Source organism: Panthera tigris, chromosome C1, assembly GCF_018350195.1.
Source record: "Panthera tigris isolate Pti1 chromosome C1, P.tigris_Pti1_mat1.1, whole genome shotgun sequence".
Taxonomy (NCBI): Eukaryota; Metazoa; Chordata; class Mammalia; order Carnivora; family Felidae; genus Panthera; species Panthera tigris.
Window position 1 is genome coordinate 45,978,101 of NC_056667.1, and position 23,003 is coordinate 46,001,103.

Here is a 23,003-nt window from a genome sequence, read left to right on the forward strand (position 1 = left end):
AGCCTGTTATAGCAGGACAAATTCTCAGGGCTTTGGGGACCTCACAGTTATAAGGGGTGACCGATGGGGCACTTCCATGCAGGTAACACACGCACATGCACCAGGTCAGCAGCCATCTCCAGGTCTGGTCCAGCTAGCTTGGCCCAACATTAATCCACACAGAGAACCTTCAGGGAGCACAGGCAGACTCCTGCTCAAAGCCACTTAGACCTCAGTGCTTCCATGAAGGTAGCTGGCCCAGTGAGGCTCTCTGTGACCGATGCCCGGTGAACGGCTATCTACCAGGATGCTGGGAGAAGCAGCATTGGCTCCTCAGCAGACTTACTTGTGGCTCTGGGTAAGAACCAGGTCACTGGAGATTTTCGTCCTGTCCTTTAATTACCATTTGTCAGAAGCAGATCTCCATTTGTCAGTAAGGGGGGGACTTAGCAGAAATGAAGATCCTGGCCTTCATCCCTACCACTGACTAGGGTCTCCCTGGTAAGGAAGGCAGGGCTCTATCGGACATGAGTCTGGAGAGAAGCTGAGGACTCCGGGCTCAGTCGTTTCTGCGCTCTCTCTGTAATCTGCCTGCTGGTAGAGGGGTGGCACTCTAGTGTGACTGCACGTATGAGTCTCAAGGCCTGCTCTAGTGCAGCATGGGGGTTGGTGGGAACAGGAGGACTACAGTTATCCAAATGCTCCACAAACTAAGTGGAACAGTTCATCTCTTTCAAGGAAGTCCACTGTAGCCACGAATCCACACCACATCTGCCATTCGAGGCATTTATCACTCATAAGGCTGCAATTTAGAATTCCTCCTGTCAGACTGCCTGTTTTTTTTTTTTTTTTAATTATTTATTTATTTATTTAAAGGTGGGGTGGTGGTAGAGAGAGGGGTTGAGAAAGAATCCCAAGCAGGCTCCACACTGACAGCCTGGACCCGGATGTGGAGCTCCATCCCATGAACCCGGAGATCATGACCTGGGCAGCAAACAAGAGTCAGATGCTCAACCCACTGAGTCACCCAGGTGCTCCCTCCTGTCAGACTTCTTCATCTACTTATCGACCAGATTTAAGCTAAGCAAAAGAAGAGAGCTCATTATTGGATTGCCCTAACAATCTCATAATGTTGCTTAATTACGAAGAAAAAAAGAAAGAAAAAAGAAAACAGAAACATTAACCTTTCCCAAGGTGAGCATCTGTGAAATCATGATTTGAGTATCTTTTTCTAGGATACCTTATAATAGATATGTAACTATTAAAATAAAGCTTGCTTATGTAACAGCTAGAGAAGAAACTGGTACATATTTTAGAAAATAAGATTTTTAAAAAGGATGATTCCTACAGCCACACTATAGGGGCACTTAGCATCTGTTATACATCTTAAACTGCAGAGAAAAATTGTATAACATAAATAAAAATAATAGCTCTGATTTGTTAAGCAAATAGGAAAGAAAAGGCAATGGAGAGGGTGTTTTACAGATACTGCCCTAGTTTGTACTTTGAGGCACTTGGCCAATCTTGTATATTATTTTTCTTTTCTTCCTTATTTCTTACACTTAAAAAAAATGTATATATATATGTGTGTGTGTGTGTGTGTGTGTGTGTGTGTGTGTGTGTATGTATGTGTGTATATATATATAAAGTTATGTCCTGAGGAACTATTTGAAGATATTTAAAAAATTATAATATAATATTAGATGAGAAAAAAAATGTAAGACTATATAAATAGTAATTCCAATTGTATTACATATTTATAATTCATATAATACACATGAAAATACAAAGACAGATTGTAAGTTACACACTGATTTTCTTTGTGTGGTGGAATTATAGATGTTTTCAATTTTTCTCTTTATACTTGTCTGTATTTTCAAAATATTTTACAATAAACATTTGTGAATTCTACAATCAGGAAAATACTTAAGTTACGTGTACGAGATGCATCAAGTATCTTGCAGACTTCCTGCTAAATCATTTGTTTTTCAAATATTGTAAATCACTTTTTAAAAGAATGAAACATAGACTGTATGAAGACCAGAACATGGGAACAAAAAATGCTTTCTCATATGTTTTAAAGGTCATTTAGTCACATAATTTTCTTATTTTGTGTATTTTTCCCCAATTTCTTTCTTAGATTTCACAATAAAAAAGCCTTCTTTAAAGCATTTATAATCAGAAACCTCTCTATGATATCTCGAAATCTCCAAATCTTATTACATATTACTTTAAAAAATATGTTTCTTTTATGTTTGGCAACATTAATAGAAATTATAAGAATGAGTAAAATTAGCTTTTATCTTAACAGAACATCTTTTACCTATTTATCATACAGTAAAACATTTAAAATGTATTCAAAAATAACAAAGGGTTTAAGATTCATAAAATCTGAGGGACTATAAAATTTGACAATTTAACTTTTATTTTTGCAGGCATTGCACAATGAAGATAAAATTGAATAAAAGGTGATATGCTCAGAAATTACAAAACTGGGCACAGCAAAGAATTGCCAGCAGTCACTCCATAATGATTAAAATCTCTTCCCAATGAATACATGCAGTGATTCATCAGTGAAACAAGTAGTTTACTAATAAACGAATAAGTAAAAAGTTTTACCATAATGATCATAATCACCCCTTCCCTCAGTCCTATTAAACCCGTAATATTGGAAGTAAACTGTTGTTGTGGTACCTTGAGTTTCATCATGGAATCTTGACATAACTTGTCTCCCCGAGCTGCAGAAACCTCATCAATCCCGATCAGTTTGGCCTTGTACCGGACCCCTTCACCTTTAAACCTCTTTATCAAAGTGGCTTCACTGCGATCCTGACCTGAGAACAGAGAAAAGCATGATTCAGGCATGTGAGTATTCAGGTCCCACTGTCTTTAAATATCCACAGGGCCAAGATTCGGTCTCTGGTTTCACTTCTGTTCTGAGAAAGTCAAATCACTGGACCAAGTAGAAAAGAATGGTAGTTCTCCTGGATGCAAAGTCTGGCTCTATCATTTTAAATCCGGAGGCAAATTACTTCTCTCTGAGCCTCTGTTTTCTCAGGCAAGAGGAAAAAAAAAAAAAAAAAAAGAGTTACAAATAACCAACCCCAGTGGGGCATTAAGATAATTAAATCAGACAACATGTGTAAAGCACCCAGTACAGAGTTTGATACACACTAGGTATTCAACAAGTAATAATCACCCACTGAGTTCATGTCTGACATTCTTGTTACAATAGTATTAGCACTGAGCCTCTTTGGCATTTCCAGCATTTAATATGACTTTGGCCAGGGTCCAAGACCCTCTTACACCCCATTCCATGGGCTGTTTTATAGTGAGACTCCAGAGTAATTGCTTTGTATCAAGTAATGACCCAGGGACAATTATCAAAAAAATGGTTTTACAATATCTCTTCTGCTAACTCATGTGTGTGTAGAAATTGGCTACTTGGTATGGTGCGCCCATATCCCGCAACAGCCCTTCTCAATAATTACTAACATAATATTTTGCTAAGACGTGTCAACCAGAAGTTCAAATACATCCATATAAAATAAGGACAGTAAAGTTACTGCTAACTGAGTGCTTCACGGGAGATGTTTTATAAACTTTATGCCCACTCTTCATAAAAACTCAACCATATCCATTTTGTAGACAATGAAGATGAAGGTCATAAAATTCAAGGAGCTTGTGCAAGTTCACATGGTCAGAAAAAAAGATGAATACACCGTAATTAAAATTTCTAATATCATCAAACTTTCATATAACTCATCAGAATATGGGGCATTGCACATATGGTTCTTAAAACCTGGAGCACCCTAGTCTCCTGATATTCATCTCCTGGAACATCATTAACTTGAACTTCCAATACCTCCTCCATCAAGCCTTCCATCATTGGTGAGAAACTTTGAGCTGAGCACATTAGAGCTAACTCAGCCTACTTCTCTCTATGTATATGATGTGCAAACTAAGGCCTTTCCATAATGTGGGGCTGAGAATTATTTCAGCTGAAAATAGAGGGGGGAAGAAAACAACAGCAATGATTAACCACTGCATAATGCTTTTCTACTGAAAGAAATACAACTTGCATTTCATTCATCGATTCAATCATCCCTTACTGAGCATCTCCTCCGTGCCAGACGCTATAAGTCACTGCAACAAATGTATGAGACTAAGTCTGTGCCCCTATAAGCTCAAGAGTTTGGTGACCATAAATAAAAAATGCGTAAATGTGCATTGCGCTGGTTGTGTAAGAAGGTACGGCTTTATTTGGCCATCCTCATTTCAAAGTATGGCTTTCTCACTTGAAAGCCAACTAACCTGTCCGCCGAGCTTCAGTTTCCTCATCTGACGGATGTTGGATAAAATATCCACCGTCAGATTCATTGCGAATAGTAACTTAGAGGAGACAGTATGTGCAAAGCATGGATTCACATGGTGAGTGCTCAGAAAATGGCAGCTGTCACCACTATTACCAGCCCAGTGAATGAAGAAGAGAAGACAGAATGCTGAAGGAAGGAGGGCACAAAGGAATGTCTGCAGAACCAGACCCCTAATTTCCAGCTGGTGCTTTTTCCCCCTGTACTCTTGCTGACTCCTCGTATAGTAAAGCCTTTGAATTATAGTCCACAAAGCAGATATAACATATGCATAATTAGTCATGATCTGTAATTGACGTAAAAATTAAGGCCCAGGGTTCTGTGAGGGCAGATTGTCAGAGATTAAAGCTAAGAACAAAGAGGACATTTTCCATGATAAACCCTGTGCAGACACCTACCCAAACAACAGGGCCATGTACGACAAGTTACCTCTCCTTGCATTATCATGGGGTGTCGGGTAGGAGTGGCCTATGGCTTACTCTGTTTCTTGGGAAGGTTTTCTTACTCTACCACGAATACCATCTCAGCCTTTTCAACCCATGATATTATTTCAGTCACTAATCAAATCCCTTTTACTATGAGGGACTTCTCCAAGCTTTACTTATAATAACCACTCCAGGTAGTATTTATCATGTTCTGTACAAAGCACGTTGTATACACCAACTTGTTTAACCTTAGAAGTAACCCTAGAGGTATGTGCTTTTACCCAGGTTTAGTAAATGAGAATCTAAATGAAACATCTAAGAGGCCAAGTAACTTGTCCAAACTTACTCAGTGGGACCTGAATCCAGATATGTCTGATGCCAAAGCCCAGGCTCATTGTTTGCTTGTGTTCTGTGTTTTTGAAGCCTGTTCTCTTAACCACCATGATTAATCGCTTCTCACTCTACCTTACTTCCCCATCTTTAGGTTATACACAAACTCACCTGGTCCAAATCTGTTGACACCCAACACACTGGTATCATTAAAATTCCACTGGAGAGACAGCTTGAAAATGGAACAGGGGCGCCTGGGTGGCTCAGTCGGTTAAGCGTCCGATTCAGCTCAGGTCACGATCTCGCGGTCCGTGAGATCGAGCCCCGCGTCGGGCTCTGAGCTGATGGCTCGGAGCCTGGAGCCTGCTTCCGATTCTGTGTCTCCCTCTCTCTCTGCCCCTCCCCCGTTCATGCTCTGTCTCTAAAATAAATAAACGTTAAAAAAAAAATGGAACAAATAGCTTCCGGCCTCCACATCATGTCCCGCAAATTGTCCATGAGTCAGATAGAAAGACAGCCTTAAGAAACATTTATCAAAGCACAGAGCTCTACCAAGGAGGGTGCTTCATAAGGAGACAGAGCCAGATCAGGTGAACAAGGGCAGAGATTAATAAGAAAATATTAGGCCATTTAGAGGAAAGTAGGGAGCCCAATTTAGATTAGGACCCAGGGCCAAGCTAATTTGTATGAAGGGCACTTATGCAGTAGATAATCCAGTTTCTCATTAAATGCTCCACCATTAAAAGGGTAATTTTTCATGAGTACATCTTGAGCAAGGTCTCAGTTATATTAGTTAAGAAATAAATAACAGATATCAGAGCCATAAGGCTATTCCATCAGAGGCACATACGATTTGAGAGTGCTAGGGAAAGGGTCAGTCTTCACACATCACAAGTCATCGTGCATCCCCAGACTATTTCGCTGAAAGCACCACTGACCATAGACGTCAGGATGGACAAAAGAAAGGACCTATGTTTAAGCGACATCATCATCGTCACTATCAATTATTGACCATTTACCATACCAGTCGCTGTGCCAAGATTTTACATGCAAACTCTCATTTAACCCTCACACCTGCTCTTTAACTTACAGTCTGTCACCTGCCCTATTTTACAGAAGATAATGTCAATGACCAACACCAACAGCAGAGCCTGAATTTTTTAAATAACAGCTTTATTGAGATATAATTCCCATACCATTCAATTCAATCTCTACAAGAAGGCAACCTCGGCAACCACTCAACTATTTTCAGCCTATATGGACTTGCCTATTTTGGAAGCAAACTGCATTTCATATAGATGGTAGCATACAATGTGTGGTCCTTTGTAACTAGCTTCTTTCTCTTATCATCACATTTTTAAGGTTCTTCCATGTTACAGCATGTGCCTGTACTTCATGTCGTTTTTGGGGGAGGGGGGGCTGAATAATATTCCATTGCATCAAGATACCACATCAGCCAATGGACATTTGGGCTGTTTCCATTTGGAGGCTATTATGAACAACGCTGCTATGACACTGGTGTATCAGTTACTGTGTGGGCATAGTTTTCAATTCGTAGTATTATACCATTTCTCTCCTAGGTATAATACTGGGTCATATGGTAACTCTATGTTTAAAGTTTTAAGAAACTATCAAAGCGTTTTCCCAAAGTGGCTGTACCAGTTTACAATCCCACCTGCAAAGTACGAGGGCTTCCGTTTCTCTACCAGATAGTCTTGCCAATATTTGTGTCTTTTTTGCTTTAGCTGTCCTCGTGGGTGTTCAGTGATATCACAGTTTTCTTTTGCATTCTCCTCAGGACTAATGGCATCGAGCATCTTTTCTTGTGCTCAGTGTCCTTTTGCAAATCTTATCTGGAGAAATGTCTATTCAAATCGGACACGGTCAAATCCGAAAGCCTGAATTTGAACCTGGGTGTTATGAAAAATCTCATGCTTTTAACCATTAGGCTCTTTGGCCTCGGTTGACCTTGCACCATACTCTGTTATAGCCCTTTGACTTTTTACTTTGTGTCACAGCTATTTGTGTAGATTCCTTATGGAGCCTACAGTAAATTGGCAGCTGTCTTACTAAGTACATCCTAAACACACACACCATGCCTGATCTTCTCAGACCTTATCCCTCTTAATCTAGGGCTACTGGAAATACGCATAGTCATCATTCTATAAATGAAGAAACCAAGACCAGAGAGGTAACTAAAATTGCTGCAAGCTGAGCTGGGAATAGAATCTCATCCTGTCCCATTCCAAGACCTGAGATCTTCACTGGCAGGCAATAGGGTTTAATGGCCCAGAACCAGAGCTCTGTATTCAAAGGACTTGCATTCTGGTCCCCGCTCTCCCATCCACTCCCCTAATTGTGATGCGTTGGGCAAGTTCCCTTCCATGTCTGCCACAGTGTCTTTGTCTGTGTAGTGTAAATAATAACCATTGCTCCCATACTGGGTCATTGGGTAGGTCACAGAAACGACACATAGACAGCAATGTAGGACAGTGACTGACAGAGCTCAATCAAAACTGACCACTGTTACCTAGGTGATCATATTTCCAGTTTGTCTGGGGCAGTCCTGTGTACACCTTTTGTCCTGATGCTATTATTCCTATCGTGCTATTACTCTCAAAATTATCCCTGTTTGGACAACAAATTGTGTGGTCATCCTAATTGTATCATCATCATTTGTATAGGACACTGCCCCAGGGCATTCTTTGTGCTAGGCAATGTGCTACCTAGGTATGCAGAAAGAGTCTCCTCTCCCATTTGGGGGATGCCACATTTTAGAAAGGGACACATATGGCTTTACAAAATATGATTGTGAATGTCATAGGGAGCTGAGGGGAAGAGAGATCACTTGTTTGGCGGGGAGGGAATTAGGAACAGCGGCAGAGGTTCCTGTCATTCGAGGAAGGCTTGGTGAGAAAGCAGGGTTCATCAAGCAGATAAGTGAGGGAGAAACTTCCAGAAGAGCAAAAAGCATGTGATATTTGGGGGAAAGTGAGTCACTGGGTTAGTCTAGTCTGAATGTTTCTCAGCCCCGGCTACGTTTTAGAATCACCTTGGGAACTTTTTACAGATTCTGGTTAGAATGGTTTTGGGTGAGCCTGGGCCCATTAATGTGCTCGGGAAGCACTGTGTTAGAGCACAGGCCTCGTGTGATGCAGGCCAAGGCTGTGGGGGCCTATTCCTGGAAGGCCTGAAGCTTTGGACTCTGTTCTCTAGGCCACAGGAGCGCTTCATGACCCTGTCTGTTCTGAGGATTAGATGTAAATAACACTGGGGCAACATTGGGGGAAGTATAAGGCTCTCACGGATTGATGGATTGACCATGCATTCTTTAATTCACTCAGTCAATATATATTAAGTACCTACTATGTGTTCTTTTTTTTTAAAGCTTTTTTATTTATTTTGAGAGCGTGGGGGAGGGGCAAAGAGAGAGGGGGACAGAGGTTCCAAAGCAGGCTCTGTGGTGACAGCAGAGAGCCCAATGAGGGGCTCAAACCCTCGAACCGTGAGATCATGACCTGGGCCAAAGTCAGACGCTCATCCGACTAAGCCATCCAGGCGCCACCCCCCTACCCCCACTATGTGTTCTAAGGTGCTAGAGACACAGCAGTGAACAAAACATAAATACCCCTGCACTCATGGACATACCGCAGACATTTTTAATTCTAATCTAATGGAGAATCACCTGTAAAACAACAACAACGACCACCACTCCTCAAAATCCCAAATCGCAGATTCCCAAATAGCATCTACCGAGACTCTGAGTCTAGTGGGAAGGACCCAGTAGTCTTTGAGGAAGACCTGTCTCCTGTATCTGGATCAACTCTGTCTGCTGGATCCCTTCTTAGAAACAGAAATTCAGAATGGTCATACTGCCTAAACTGATACATCTAGATCAGAGCCAGAGCCAGGATTTAAGAAAAGGTCTGCCTCAGTTCACAGAACCAGGATTTCCAGGGTTACAATTTTTATTTTTAACCACATGTCTCTCTTAGTAAGATATTTTTGAGCCTATAAATAAATTTAAAAAAAGAGGTGTATTTCTGTATAATTTACCTACATGTAGTATAAACATGTACCACTTATAAACTACATATTAATATTATTAGAGCTCATCAGTCTTAAAATGTTTTAGTTTAGAACCAAATATAAATAGATGTCTCATAATTTCCCATATCCCCAGCAGATTATCTTGCATACCCCGGGGGTGTCTGCATCTCATAATGCTTTCTTCCTTGCATATTTCTCTGAGAAGTAACAATTTGAAAAGTCCTCAGGGAGTCACGGCAAGCCTACAATCATAATAAGCCATTTGGGTTTCCAAGAATGGTCCATTTCTAATTTTACAATGGACAACTGGTAACCCTAGGGGGTGATATCCTTCATGGACAGTGGGGGTAGGCAGGGTGCATATCCATTACTCTTAAGCATCTGGAGGCACCCGGGAGACGCCGGAGAGATGCCTCCAGGGTCACCCTCTAGTCCCTGCCCCATGCTGCCTCCAAAGAGATCCAGCCCCAATGCCACCTCATCACCACACTACCAACCCTTGAAATGTCATTGCCTTCAACCTGCCCACAACAGGTGGCCTCCTCTCCTCCCATCTCATTTCTGCTTAATCTCCAGTCCTATGGGCCAGGCTTCGCCATGCCCCTTGCCCATGCTATTTCGTCTTCTCTGACTTGCCTTGTCTACTTGATAAATGTTGCAAGTATACCTTCCAATCAAATACATCGTCTGCTCTGAGGGCTGGCACTTTTTTTTTTTTGAAGAACTCCTCCTTTCCTAACCCCCATACCCCACTGACTAAAATGAACATCTTTAACGTATCTTATAAGGCACCTCTTGAACCCATCAACCTCACTTTGGACCCCTTTCTGCCATTTCTCTCACATTCTGGCCTTTATCCAGATCCTCCAACAGACTTGCTCTGTGCAACCTCATGCTATGCTCTGTAGTTTTGCACCTGCTGTTCTCTGGGCCTGGAAGGCATTTCCCAGCCCTGTCTTTCTTCACCCCCTGCCCCTCCTCTTCCACACCTGAGGTCTCAGCACAGCACCATGTGCCCAGGGGTCCTCTGATCCCAGGGGTCTATCTGCGAGATCCCCTCTGAGAGGCATCCGCAGTATTCTCCTGATAATCCCCTTGCATTCTTGCAACTAATGATCTCATTTGTAATAACCTGTTTAAATCCAGCCTTCTCCTTAGTCTGTAAACTCCAGAAAGTCAGAGATGGAACACAGTGTTCGACTTGTTGACCAAGGTACCAGAGCTCAGCATTTTCCTAACACATAGACACAAACTGTACAATATTCCCTCACAGCATCTGTCACGGCATCTAGAGCACCTCATTGACTTTATCTTCATGCCTCCTTCTCTGCACTTAACTCCACCAGAGCGGCGGCTGGGGTGGATTCATCTGTGGTTTCTGAACCTAGCATGGTACCTGACACAGAGTGGACCCACAGTGCCCAGATCTCCTGAATAATTGAATAAATGAATGAATTTATTTCTTTATTCAAAAGAGGCAAGTAGACTCCTGGAGCCAGAATCACTGTGGGGAAGTGTAAGGGGTCACTAAGCACCCCTTCCATACAGACCCTATTTCAAAACTATTCTGTGAGTGTGATGCACAATCTCCAAGGAATAAAATCCCTAATGGGATAATGTAAATGTCACACCCATAGTTATTTTAACCGTTGCCTTTGCTTTGAGCCATTAAGGAAGAGCGTTTCTCAACCTCATCACAACCTGATCCCCTTATAACCCAGGAAATTCCTCTCCTCAGAATTTAAATCGAGGCAGTCCCCAGGGCACTGAGTAAATTCTGCGGTTTGAACAGCCCTCAAGGATGCCGTCAGGAAGAACACTGAGACCCTGTCTTGGAACAGAAGGCACTGCCAACGTGGAGGTCTCACACTGGGAATGACCTGGCAGAAGCTTCAACTACGAGGCACCTTTGTCAGAAGTCAGGATCCAGAGGAAGCAGGCAATTAGCATTTTTTAGGACAATGAGCCCGACAGCCCACAGAATCCACTAGAGTAATAAACGGTCTCTGTCTCCTGCTCCAGGCTGTTCACTAAAGACTGCTAATGGTCAAATAAAAGATATTTCACAGCCAAGATTATTTTCTCTTTACCTCCCTCCCACCCTCATCACAGATTATAATGAGCACAGCCACAGAAACTCACACAAGAGCCAAGATAAGTGGGTTTTTTTTTCCCTAATGTGGTCAGCCTGGTTGTGAATTCCTTTAGCTTTTGACAGTTACAGTATTTCCCTGTCTAGCAGAGGTCAACTTCAACAAATTTCTTATACTGAGCTGAGTGTTCACTTCTATGTTTAGATACTTATACATCTAAGGAAGTGTCTCAGTCAGCTCTGTAACAAAAATACCACAGATGGGGTGGCTTAAACAACAGTTCTGGGGACTGAAAGTCCAAGATCAAGGGGGTCAGAGTGAGTGTGCTATCTCTCTTCCTTTTACAAGGGCACTAATTCCATTACAGGGGTGACCCTTGTGACTTAATCTAAACCTAATTACCTTCCCAAAGCCCCACCTCCAATACCACCACATGGGGCATTAGGGCTTCAATGTATGAATTTCCTTGGGTGGATGGCTAGGGGGGAGGGTAAGACACCAACATGCAGTCTATAATGAGGGGGCCAGAATTTAGAAGGAGGAGTAAAAAGCTGGATGATACCTGAAGACAAGCCTGTCCAATTTTCATAAACTGTCTTAGTGAATAATCGTAACACCTTGGAGACAAACACTGCAACCCACTGGATGGGAGGAGGCTGGGGCACAGGAAGCGAAGTCACTGGCATAACACCACACTGCCCGTGAGGGGCATGATGTCTAACTCTTGGGAGTCCAGTGGTGTTTTAGTAGCTCTGTAACTTTGTGTATATCTAATACTGGGAAAGTTATTTAACTTTTCTGACTGTTAGCTTCTCCATCTCTAAAACACTGTAGTTATCTGCACTCCTCTCTAGGACAGTTAGAAGGGTTATATGAAATAATACACATTTTCCTCTTTGCACACTCCCTGGCACATCAGTCATTCAGTAAATATTTATTGCCGTCCTCCTCCCCAAAGAATATATTTCACATTAAGCACCGGTGGCCCAAAGCTAACCCTAGCAAAGTCTATGGCAGTAGGAGTGATGCTCCCAGCTGTTTGGAAAATTTTTTTGGTTGCCTGGGAATAAGTGTGCAGTTAGGAACAGGATGTTCCTTCCTGAAGGCAACCACAAAGATCAACTTATGAATTATTAACAAAATACCCAAACTGAGACATCCTCCCTCCTTCTGCATATCTATCTGAATCACCAGGCCATCCATCTTGATGATAAGAAAATTTCAAAGAGTTTTCCCCCCCTCCACCCCACCCCATCTAACATGATTCTATCCACTGCTGAAAGAGCTCTGTTGTCTGTTATGTTGTCCAATTTAAGAACAGATTGTGGGGGGAATTTCCGAGCCCAGCAGCAGAGATAACTTATTTTACTTAGAATTCTATCTTGCAATTATCCAGGTGTTGATTTGCAATGGACAAATAATTATGTATCCTGGCTGCGTAGGAGAGAATGCTGATTTTATGTAATTAACTAGCTGGGTAGTGAGCAGAATAAGGAGAACAACACATTTAGGGGGCTGTTAAAATGTGCTTTTATGAACATGGTTGCTGTCATTATTGCTAAAAGGTAAACTAATTAAGGAGCTAAAATAATATTCAAGCTATTATTCACGCACACATTCCCTTAAAAAGATGTTCTTCATTGGCACTTCTGAAAAGAGCTCTCTATAAAGGGCATCTAGAATCCACCGGCATCTTTCTGTGTAAAGCCAAGTACTAAGATTCCAAAGATTCTAATTCGAAAGGCTGGGAATCTGCATTTTCAAAGACTGGCCTCTGATTCTGAGGCTGTGTCAGATTAGAGACAACTGCAGTATAAAGCAGGGTCCGTCAGTGACTCCGTATAGATGACCTGATCCTTATGCTCTGATGGTGGGTTCTTCTTTCCTTTCATTTGAGGTCTACTAGTACTCATTTCTCTCTCTTTCTTCTTCCTTCCTTCCTTCCTTCCTTCCTTTTCATCCCTCCCTCCCTTCTTTCTCTTTCTTTTCTCTCTCTCCCTCCCTCTCTTTCCCTCCCTTCCTTCTTCCTTCTCTTTCTTTTTCTCTCTTCCTTTTCTTTCTTCCTTCCTTCCATCCCTCTCTCCCTGCCTTCCTTCCTTGCTTTCCTGTTGGAAAAAAGGGAGAAATTTCCTGTTTTTAAGATTGTAAAGATAATCTGTAATCTTCTGTGATTGAGTCCTTCTGAAACCCTCCATGAAGACCAAGAAACTTTGTATATCCTGCTAATTCTGCCTGTCTGGGACTAACCAGTCTGGCTTCTAATCTGCAGCTTTATTTTTACGTGCCTGCTTACTGACAGCCTGAAGATGGCCCGTACCACTGGCCTTTCAGGTGACTTACGGCTAGGCTTCTGTCTTTTTCCTGGTGGCCAAGGGGCAAACTAGTGTGTGTTGCCACTAATATCAGACCAAAGCAGAGAACAGGCTTTAGAGGATTTGTTACGTCCTTCTCTATCACACCTTTATTCCTTACAGCGACTGAGAATGGTACGAGTTATTCGTCCCTTCTTACAGGGGACAATACTGAGGCTGCAAGAGGGTAAAGACGTGCCTAAGACAACAGGGCGAGGAAAAGGGAGAGCCGGGAGTGCCAAAAATAAATCTAGTTAATCAGAAGAAGTTTTAAGGAAGAGATTCTGAAGATTTGGGCTGGCAAGAAGTAGGATCACAGAGGTCAGGGAAGGACACAAGTCTGAGTCCACAGCCACAGTTTTTATTTTTGTTTCTGTCACTTGCAACTGAAAGGGTCCTACCCTGGGTGTGGTGTGCCTTGGATGAAGGCAGAAGCTGAAGTAAAAAATACAACAGGCGTGGGGGCAGGGCAGGGAAATGAAAGAGGGGAAGAACAGTGTCCAGGAGAGACCCGGGTTCTCAGCTGGCTTTGACTTTCAGAAGCCTCTCAGCTGACAGCAAGTTACTTCACCTCTCTGCAAATGAGGATGTTAACACTCATCTTGTAGGATCATTGTAAGAACTAAATGCCATCACATATTTGAAGCATCCAACATGGGTGGGTCGGGCAGCTCCTGGCCAGCATCACGTGATGACAACATTTTCATCCCTTTCCTGTGGACTGCAGTCTACAGGTAGTACGTCTCCCAGATCCAGTTTTAGGTGGTGACATACTGGCTCAGGAAGGCTCTTTGGGTGAGTTGCTCTCAGGGAATTGCCTTCCGCCCAAGAGAGTCACCTCACCCACAGCTGTATTCCCCTCACCTCACTCCCTGGCGTGTTTTGCTTTGTAACGCTCACAAACTTCTGTGACTCTATAGAAGTACGACTTTTAAAAAGCCTGAAAGTTCTTTAGAAGCACTTAAATACAGATTTTAGTATTTCTTTGAGCACCTGAACGGCCTAAAGTTCTGATTTTTATTACTTGATGGTGTCAGAAACGATACTTTCATTTCATCAGGGTGTTGGGGGAGGAAAAAAAATAGTAATTTTCTCTACCTTTATAGGTTCTTGGCTGAGACCTTCCTGGAATAAAAGAGAGATTAGCAGTAGAAAAACAAACACAAGTTTAATAACACGTACACCTCATGTAGTCATGGGAGAGACCCAAAAAACTGAGTAACTCTCACCTCACTCCCCACTGCCCCTGTAGCTCACATCCAGTCAAGGACAGAGTGATCAGATGGGTGGGGGTAAAAGTCCAAGGCCCAAGCCTTGACTTGCCGACTTGCCTCAAGGCCAAAGGACAAAGCAGAGCTGCATGCCTTGGCTGCAGCTGTACCACAGCCTAGCCCCAGGCTCTGCTGAGTCCTGTACCTGTACTCCCCATCGGGGCTGATTCTGGGGGCATTCCCCAATAAGCTTTCTAGAGCAAATCTCAGTCTCTGCCATTGGTTTCCTCGGAACTTCATCAAAGCCCACACAAAATCAATGCATTTGAGAAAGAGCGTTCTGAAAGACGGGGGGTTGGGAGGGTCTTGGCGTGGAGAGGCAAGCCGGCAAGTGCCTGCAGTAGCCCGACAGAAAGAGTAGGAGGGCTCAGGAACCGCACCCAGGGCTCACATTACTAGAAACAGATACTGATGTTCCATGAGACTCAGCCTAATCAAGAAGGTGAATCTAGGGCTAATACCATCTCACCAGATGCATCTCAAAGGCCCTCGGCAAAAGCGTTGAGTGTTTGCCAGCCACTGTTGCACCTGAGTCTGCAGAGGTGAGTGGAGTGGCTGGCCACCCAAGGGCATCCTCACCACCACCGGCACTGGGAGGTACTGAGGGGTTTGCTCTTCTGAAATCCACAACTTGCCCTCCGCCCCTTTGGCAAATGCACCTCATGGCACATACCAGGGAGGTGTTTACAAAGCAGGCATTTACAAAACGCTGGAAGCTGATGACAAGTGAAGACGACTTTGTTATCAAGTGAAAAATAACAGATGCATTTTTAAACCTTTTCTATTTTCATTCTTTAAAACAACTGTTTTTTTCCCTTTCTAATTACAAAGTGACACTTGCTCAAACCTTAAAATCTGGAAAATGCAGGAGAGAAAATAAATGGGAAAGTCACCCATGATGCATTCCAGGGATATCTACGGTTTCATTGGAGTACATACTCTTCAAAACTTTCCTAAGTGTACACGCACACACGAACACATACATTTCTCAAAAAAAAAATGTATTCATGCTGTAAATCTGTAGCTTGCTTCTTTCATTTGGCAGTGCATTATATATTTTCTCCCATATTGATATTTTTTGTAACACGATTCTTAGTGGCTGCATATCTCATCATATGGATGCATCCGTGATTCATCGACTCAATCTCCTATCATCAGACGGTTATGTTTCCAGTTAAAAACAGTGCAAACAAATACGATATTGAGAATTCCTCATAAAGACAGTAGAAAGATGGATTTTCCCTGTGAGAATGCCTCCATGGAGTCTTTCTACACATATCAGAGTGGATGCTTCTTTATGTCCCCCTCCCCTTGTTCCATTCCAGAAAAGTGTGGGCTCGCAACAGACAAATGTGTGGAAACACCTGCAAAATTGACCTCTCCCACTGTCTTTCTTTGGGAGCAACATAGGAGGGCGAAGGAAGGTTGTCTGTATGCTTTGGATTACAAAAGAATCCTTGTAAGCTCTGGACATGGTGCCCACGGAAAGTCAAGCCACCGCGAGCAAAGAAGTGAGAAGCAGGAGAATCGGATTTATTCCGAGGTCACAGGGCGGCAGCACACAGCAGCCGGACCCCGGGGCTGGAGTTCTCACCCAATGTGCGTGAGCACTCATAATACGAAAGCCTGCTCTTGGACCTAGACAGAGGTTAATTAAACCACAGCTGGACAAGGGTTTCTATTTTCACATGCAGCCTGCAATTGGCCAGGAACTTCCTTCTGCAGCAGCTACAACTTTTGTGGGGTCATCTCCATTAGAAAAACACAAGAGGATTTAATTGGGTGCCTCTGCTGCCAACTTGTTTGCAGACTGTTTTTTAAGGGAGATTATTTTGGTCCTGGTATATTCTGGTACAAGCAAGGCTCATGCTTTATCTTCCACCTGCCTTCTGAACAAGAGGGCTGTGTATACTATCGACTGATTAAATTATTTCTTTAGAGCACAAAGAAGTATTTGTGATGAAGACAACAGAGAGGGCAAATCAATTATTTACTGAGAAGGCTGCAGTATAAATTACATTTGATTAAACTCAGAGATAGATCTCAGTGATGGAGGTTTTAAGTGGAATGTGCAGGAACAGACAGTGACTAAGTGCCCCCCGACATCACTAGTAATGAATGCAAGGGCAGGGGCCCAGCCCTGACACCCTTGTGTTTCTAACAGAGTCAGCCTAATATTTGTCCATGCCACAAACACGTGTTGAATGCCTAGGATGTAGCACTGGCCCCAGAGCCAGAGTATAGTCAGGAACAAGAGAGAGAAAACAAAGTCCCTGTTCTCCTAGAGCTTCTGATCGAAAAGGGGAAGGAAGATAATAAGCCAGTAAATAAATTATGAACAAGATGGGTGTAGATAGTGAAAAGTGTTATGAAGATGATAAAACAGTCTGATGAAATGAAGAGTGACGGGAAGGATTCGTGGGCTGGCCCAGGAAGGCATTTCTGTAAGAAATGACATTTGGAAGGAGCTGTGAACAACAAGAAAAGGGCAGTCATGCCAGGAGGGAATGTGTTTGGCCTGTTTACAAAACAGAGAGAAGCCAGTGTGATGGGAGCAGAGCAGTACTAGCGGGAGGAGGTGGGAAGTGGCTGCAAAGAAGAGGGAGTGAGGGCTCCTTCCTGTGCTGCCTTAGAAGGCAGGGCAAGCACTGGGGATCTGGTTCCAGTGCCATCAGAGGCAACTGGGGGCCATCAGGCAGGCTTGTGACTCACCTGTTGTAAAAATTTCTCTGAACGCCCTGCAGCAAAAGGGGGCAGAGTCGAAGCCCGAGTTCCTGTGTGGTCCAGGAGAGAGACGGGATGAGAATGATGGCAGCAGACAGGGAGGAGGGGTGCTGAATCAAGATACACCACGGAGGACTGGCAGATAGGGCTTACTCGTAGACTGTCCATGTAAGAAGCAGGAAAAGGGAGGAAGTAAGCACAACAGCTGAGTTGTGGCATCAGGACCTGAGCGGGAGGCAGTCACCTCCTGATACCAAGTCCTCCTAATCAGTGATGACCACAAAGCCAGTGGAACCTGGTAACTTAACGTTCAAGGCCTTTCAAATCCCAGCTGTGTGCAGGGCGTGTGGGATTTAGGAAATGCGACCTCCCAGTGCCTGCTCCACCACGAGGGCTCCGGTCCCAACTAAGTCACTGTAAATTCCTTATTTACAATACGAAATAGACAAGACCTACCCTGAAGTCTGCAAATGAAATAAGGAAGTGGGAAAGTGAGAGGTGCCCTCTCTGGTGAACAGGTGCCCTACCCAGAGAACTGGTGCTCTTGTAAGTTCCTTTCCCTCCAGTTTAAATTTGGCACCAGAGTTCAGACCGAACTGCTTGAAAAGCCATGGTTTCTTCTCAAGTATGATTTTTCTCATACAAAAGGGGCGCTTTTTTTTTTTTTTTTACTTTTTCATTGGTTCTGTGTTGTTGCTGTCTCATTGAGAGCCAAGACCTTGTCTGATTCATCAAGAGTACACCCCTTTTGAAATGTTTGCCCAGTCTCAGTGATTAAGCCCCAGCTGACTGCCCCTCCCCACATAGCATGTCCTCACAGTGGCTGCATTTACACATTATAACCCCACCCTCAAGGCCTCTTATGGTTAAACTGGATGGGACACTTGGTCCAAGCCAGGTTGGTCAGAGCCTCATTCTTGGGAACTGAAAACTGAAGCACGGGTAGGAGTCAATTTGTCCTTGTGCCCAGAATCATATCATGGGACATCAGAATTCTGGGTAGCCATCTTTCCCTGCCTGAATAAAAAAAAGGCAATCTTATTAAAAAAAAAAAAAAAAAGAAGCAAAGGGAAAAGATATTCTGGAAGAAGTGACCACAGAGAGAAAGTACTCTTGGGGTCCTTACTGATTCCAAATCCCTGGGTCATCTTTCCAGAGACCCAGCTCACACATCCTCTTCCTTAAATTCCATGAGACACCTCTGAGTCCTTACTGATATGTCCCTCTGTTATGTTTAAGTCCATTCAAGTTGACTTCTGTTACTTATAACTAGAAGACTTTCATTAATAATGGGTGTGAATTTCTGTCTATCTGGCTCTTTGCCCACTGCTGGTGGCAGGGACACAGTCACCAAATGGTTGCTGAGGAGAAAAGATGTGAATGGCTGCACCCAGTTTGCTGCCCCAGAAATTCTTGCAGCTCAGTTTTCTCTCCCCAGCTTCCTATCTGCTAATAATGCCACAAAAAAAGAAAGAATTTGGGTTTAGATGGTTTCCCTGCCACTTTTATCACTAAGATCTCAGACCTCAACAGTCTAATTTTTGTAGTTTATCTACTTGAATGGCTTAGCTTTCAATGAATTTAACATATACGAGTGAATTATTTCCTAAACAACTTCTTTTGGTCCCTATTCTGCCAAAAAAAAAAAAAAAAACATAGGCAGGTCTTTTTTGCTCAGATAACAAAAGCATGAATACCTACACAGCCTTGCTGATTTCAACAAAGCACCTCCCTTCCAAAGATCTCAATGCAGTGGCAAGTGTGACCTTAATGCTTCTTAAGGCACTGTGGTAAATTTCCAGGAAAAATATGTGACAAATTTGGACATTCAGAAACAGTAGGATACAACAGATCAATGGAAAACAGAAATAAGTATTAAATCTGTTTCAGTTTAATTCAGTTAACATTTTATGAACATCTTTTATGTAACTGACATTGTGCCAGGACTCCGGGGCCACCATTTATTAAACACCTACTATGTTCCTATTAAACACCTATTAAAAACCTACTATGTTCCAGGTACAGTGATAGACATTTTCACATATATTACTTTTCATTTGGCCCATACACCAGCCCTACATGGGATTTATGACCTCACTTTGTGCAGATGAAGTGAAGAAACCTGCCCAGAGTTCACACAGCCAATAAGAAGATGTGATTCATCCAGGACTCACTCCAGCTCTGTTTGTTTCCACCTCTCTATGTGTCTTCTGCTCTACCTAAGTTGCTCCCCTGATGAGATGAGTAAGATGGAATTTTTCAAGAGGTCCCCAGGCCAGTGGAAGAAACACAGTTTCATAAAAGGGAATTTTTCATAAACAAAGGTGTCATCAATGTCCAAAGACACCTCCAGGAAAGAATTGCACATTCTGATGGATGGGACAGGGGCTGGATGCATGGATGAGGTGGCATTTCGACGGGAGACTAAGTGATGTAAAGGATCCTAGAGCAAATTTTTTACAGGAATCCTGAAAAAATGGAAATATCCATTACTGTACACCTATTCAGTAAGGGCAGAGAAAATGGTGAAAGGCATCATAATTAAGGACCAATTATGCAATGTGTATGCCATTAATGACCCTAAGAGGGAGCTATTATTATTTTTTCAGTTTTAGAGACAAGGAAAGTAATGTTCACAGTGGAAAGGTAACCTCTTCCATGTCACACAATCTTCATTTGCCTGTTGAATATTTCAAATCCAGGACACTCAGTAATGCATTTTCCCTACTAAACCATGTCTTCTGAAGAAGTAAAAAACAAAAAGAAGAAAGAAGAAAGAGCTACAAATTATGGGTGCAATAAATTATAAGGTCATTCTCTACCTGCAAAGAATTTACAATCAAGTCAGGGAAGTAATACATAAACCTCTGAAAACTGAAACAAGAAATCAAGGTAGAAAAACAAGTCAAGAACAATAGAAGTCATGGCCCAGGTCAGCTCAGGAATAACTGGCGTATATATTATACTGAGCAGTGTCCTAGGGGTTTGGAGGAGAGAAACAGGATTTTCAAGCAAGGTCCTTGGAAGGAGTTTTCAGGGAGAGGCGGAGCGGAAGCCTATGTCCATTCCCATGTACAATTAACATGAAGTGGGGGGCACAGAGGACCATCCTCAGCCAGAATTAAAGACAAAATCAAGGTCATTAAAGTTGTTGGAAATGGGCCTTTACTGAATTTTGTATAGTAGTAACTGCTCCCCATTACTAGGCATCCCTCATGAGCAGGAGTGGTACTCAGCACGTTGTAGATGATGCCCTCATACAGAAAAGAACCTGAGATTCAGAGAAGGGCACGAGTTGTCCAAGTCAGATGGCCAGCAAGGCTGGGGGTGGGGGGTCAGCAGATAGATGTGCCTGTCTGACTCCAAAGGCCATGGTCTTTCCACTCCACTCCACTCCACTATCTGTGTGTTCTGGGCTCAGATTTTGAAGGGTGCTGAAAGCAAACCTAGGTTTTCTCTATGGGCGTTAAGGATGTCTCTGTTCAGGGACATCATTATAACATGATCAGAGCCAAGTTATAGAGAAGATGTGCAAGCCTGGTTGAAATAAGGGGATTTGGGGTGGGGAACACCATTATTTTACTCCCTGTTTTCAGGAAAGAAATCAGTGAGGAGTGAAGAATGTCAAAGGCAGCCAGTACACGGACAGTCCCCAGATTGAATAATCTGGTTCCAAATTCACTAAAAAGGAGACAGCCACAGCAAAGGTCACTGAGGAGAGTTAATGACATGATATGCGTTCACGAAGGTGAAGTCAGAAAGAACTTACTGACTCCAATGGGCCTTCTTCCAAGCCCCCTTTCCGTGGCCCCTCCATATAACCGCACATCTCAGTGCCGCCTCCTTCCCGAAGAAGCTCTCCCTCTTATGCTTCCGTGACTCTCTTGGTCTCCTTCTTTCCTGACATGGTAGGAAATCCTCAATGGGGGTATCCTCTAATGTTCTGTCTAAATCCTTTTCTAAATCCTCAATGGGGGTATCCTCTAATGTTCTGTCCATGGTATTCTTTGTTTTCCCCCTTGTCAATCTCACCCTCTCTCATATGACACTCTAATCAACATAGTTAGCTCTCACACCTCTCCCGAGCTCCATGCCCACATTCCCATCTGCCTTATATATGCTGGCACCTAAATTTCTTACAGTGATCAAGCTTTAGCAAGTACGGAAAGGAGATGACCCATTTCTCCTTTACTCAAACTGCCCTTCTCTCTTCGTGCCGGTTCCACTGCCGCCCCTGACGCCATCACGACCCCATGAAGTCTCACCAGGCCAAGCACAAGTGTAGCAGCAATAGCCTACCCGTGCATTATAGCCACATCAGCAGCACCACCCAGCACACTGCACATTTCTATGCAGGTCTGATGCACCAGGTGGGATTCTTGGCCATTGTCAAATCTCGTGTCTAGGAGAGTCCCCAGCACAATGCAGGTAACCTTTGTCAAACAGGTGCACGCCATGGGCCGTCTACCCTTCACCCAGGGGAGAAGCTTTGGAGAGAAGCTTTTGATTTCTCCTCTTTTCGTTACCATGCCTTTTGCACCGATTCTAAGAATTGTAAACAATGTTTCTAAAATGTCCTCACTGTCACCACATTTCTGATCCTCGTACCTTATCTAGATAATTCCATGGTCTACCGATCTACCTGGTGACAATTTCTCCCTATTCCAATTCATTTGTTAGAGAACGACAAGATTTCTCTTCAGACAGTACGTTCTATGGTGTCATTCCATTATTCAAAGTCTTTGGTGGTTCCACTTTTCTCCAAATCAAACCAAACAGTAATTTCTCATCTGTTTATTCAATATTTCATCAAATATATATGGTACACTGACTTGCTAGGCACTGGGGAGTTAGGGGTGAACCTGAAAGACAAATCCCCTGCCCTTGGGAAGATCACAGTCTTTTCGATTGGAAAGAACACCAATTTCTTCTTCCTCACTTCCTTTTGCCCTGACATAAGCTCTCTGCATCAGCCAAGTGAAACCCAGTGAAACCCAGGTCCCAGGATACATCCTACACGCCTGCACATGTGTGTATTTTCTCACAGTGTTTTCTCTGTCGGGAGTCAGAGCCTGTCTGACCTCATCTGCCAGGTCAACTCTGTACCTGTCACCTTTCTGTTCCCAGTTTCTGCCTGCCAGTCCAAAATTTGGGGTCTCACCTCTCAGTTCTCTCTTAAGTGATTAACTTAGATCCTTCCAAAACAATGTTTTCCCCTCCATCCCTCTCCCCTAGTCTATTAATTCCATTCCTGGACAGTACCGAATGTCTCTTTAGCTCACACTGAAACGTTTCTTAAGAAATAAAGATTTTAAAACGTGAAACAGGTACACACACCTTAAACCACGGATATCAACTCATTTACAAACCACAATTTTCTAACACAGCTGAAATCTAGTCACGGAGT

At 43.1% G+C, this 23,003-nt stretch overlaps 1 protein-coding gene across 8 annotated transcripts in view; it reads right to left on the reverse strand.

The window, feature by feature from the left end:
* Positions 1-23,003, reverse strand: part of DAB1 (DAB adaptor protein 1) — a 406,170-nt gene that overhangs the window by 140,827 nt on the left and 242,340 nt on the right. For all 8 annotated transcript variants that reach the window (XM_042997380.1, XM_042997379.1, XM_042997376.1 and 5 more), the window contains exon 3: positions 2,674-2,813. In XM_042997380.1, coding sequence (XP_042853314.1) covers positions 2,674-2,813 — 140 coding nt within the window. The remainder of the gene's footprint in view (positions 1-2,673; positions 2,814-23,003) is intronic.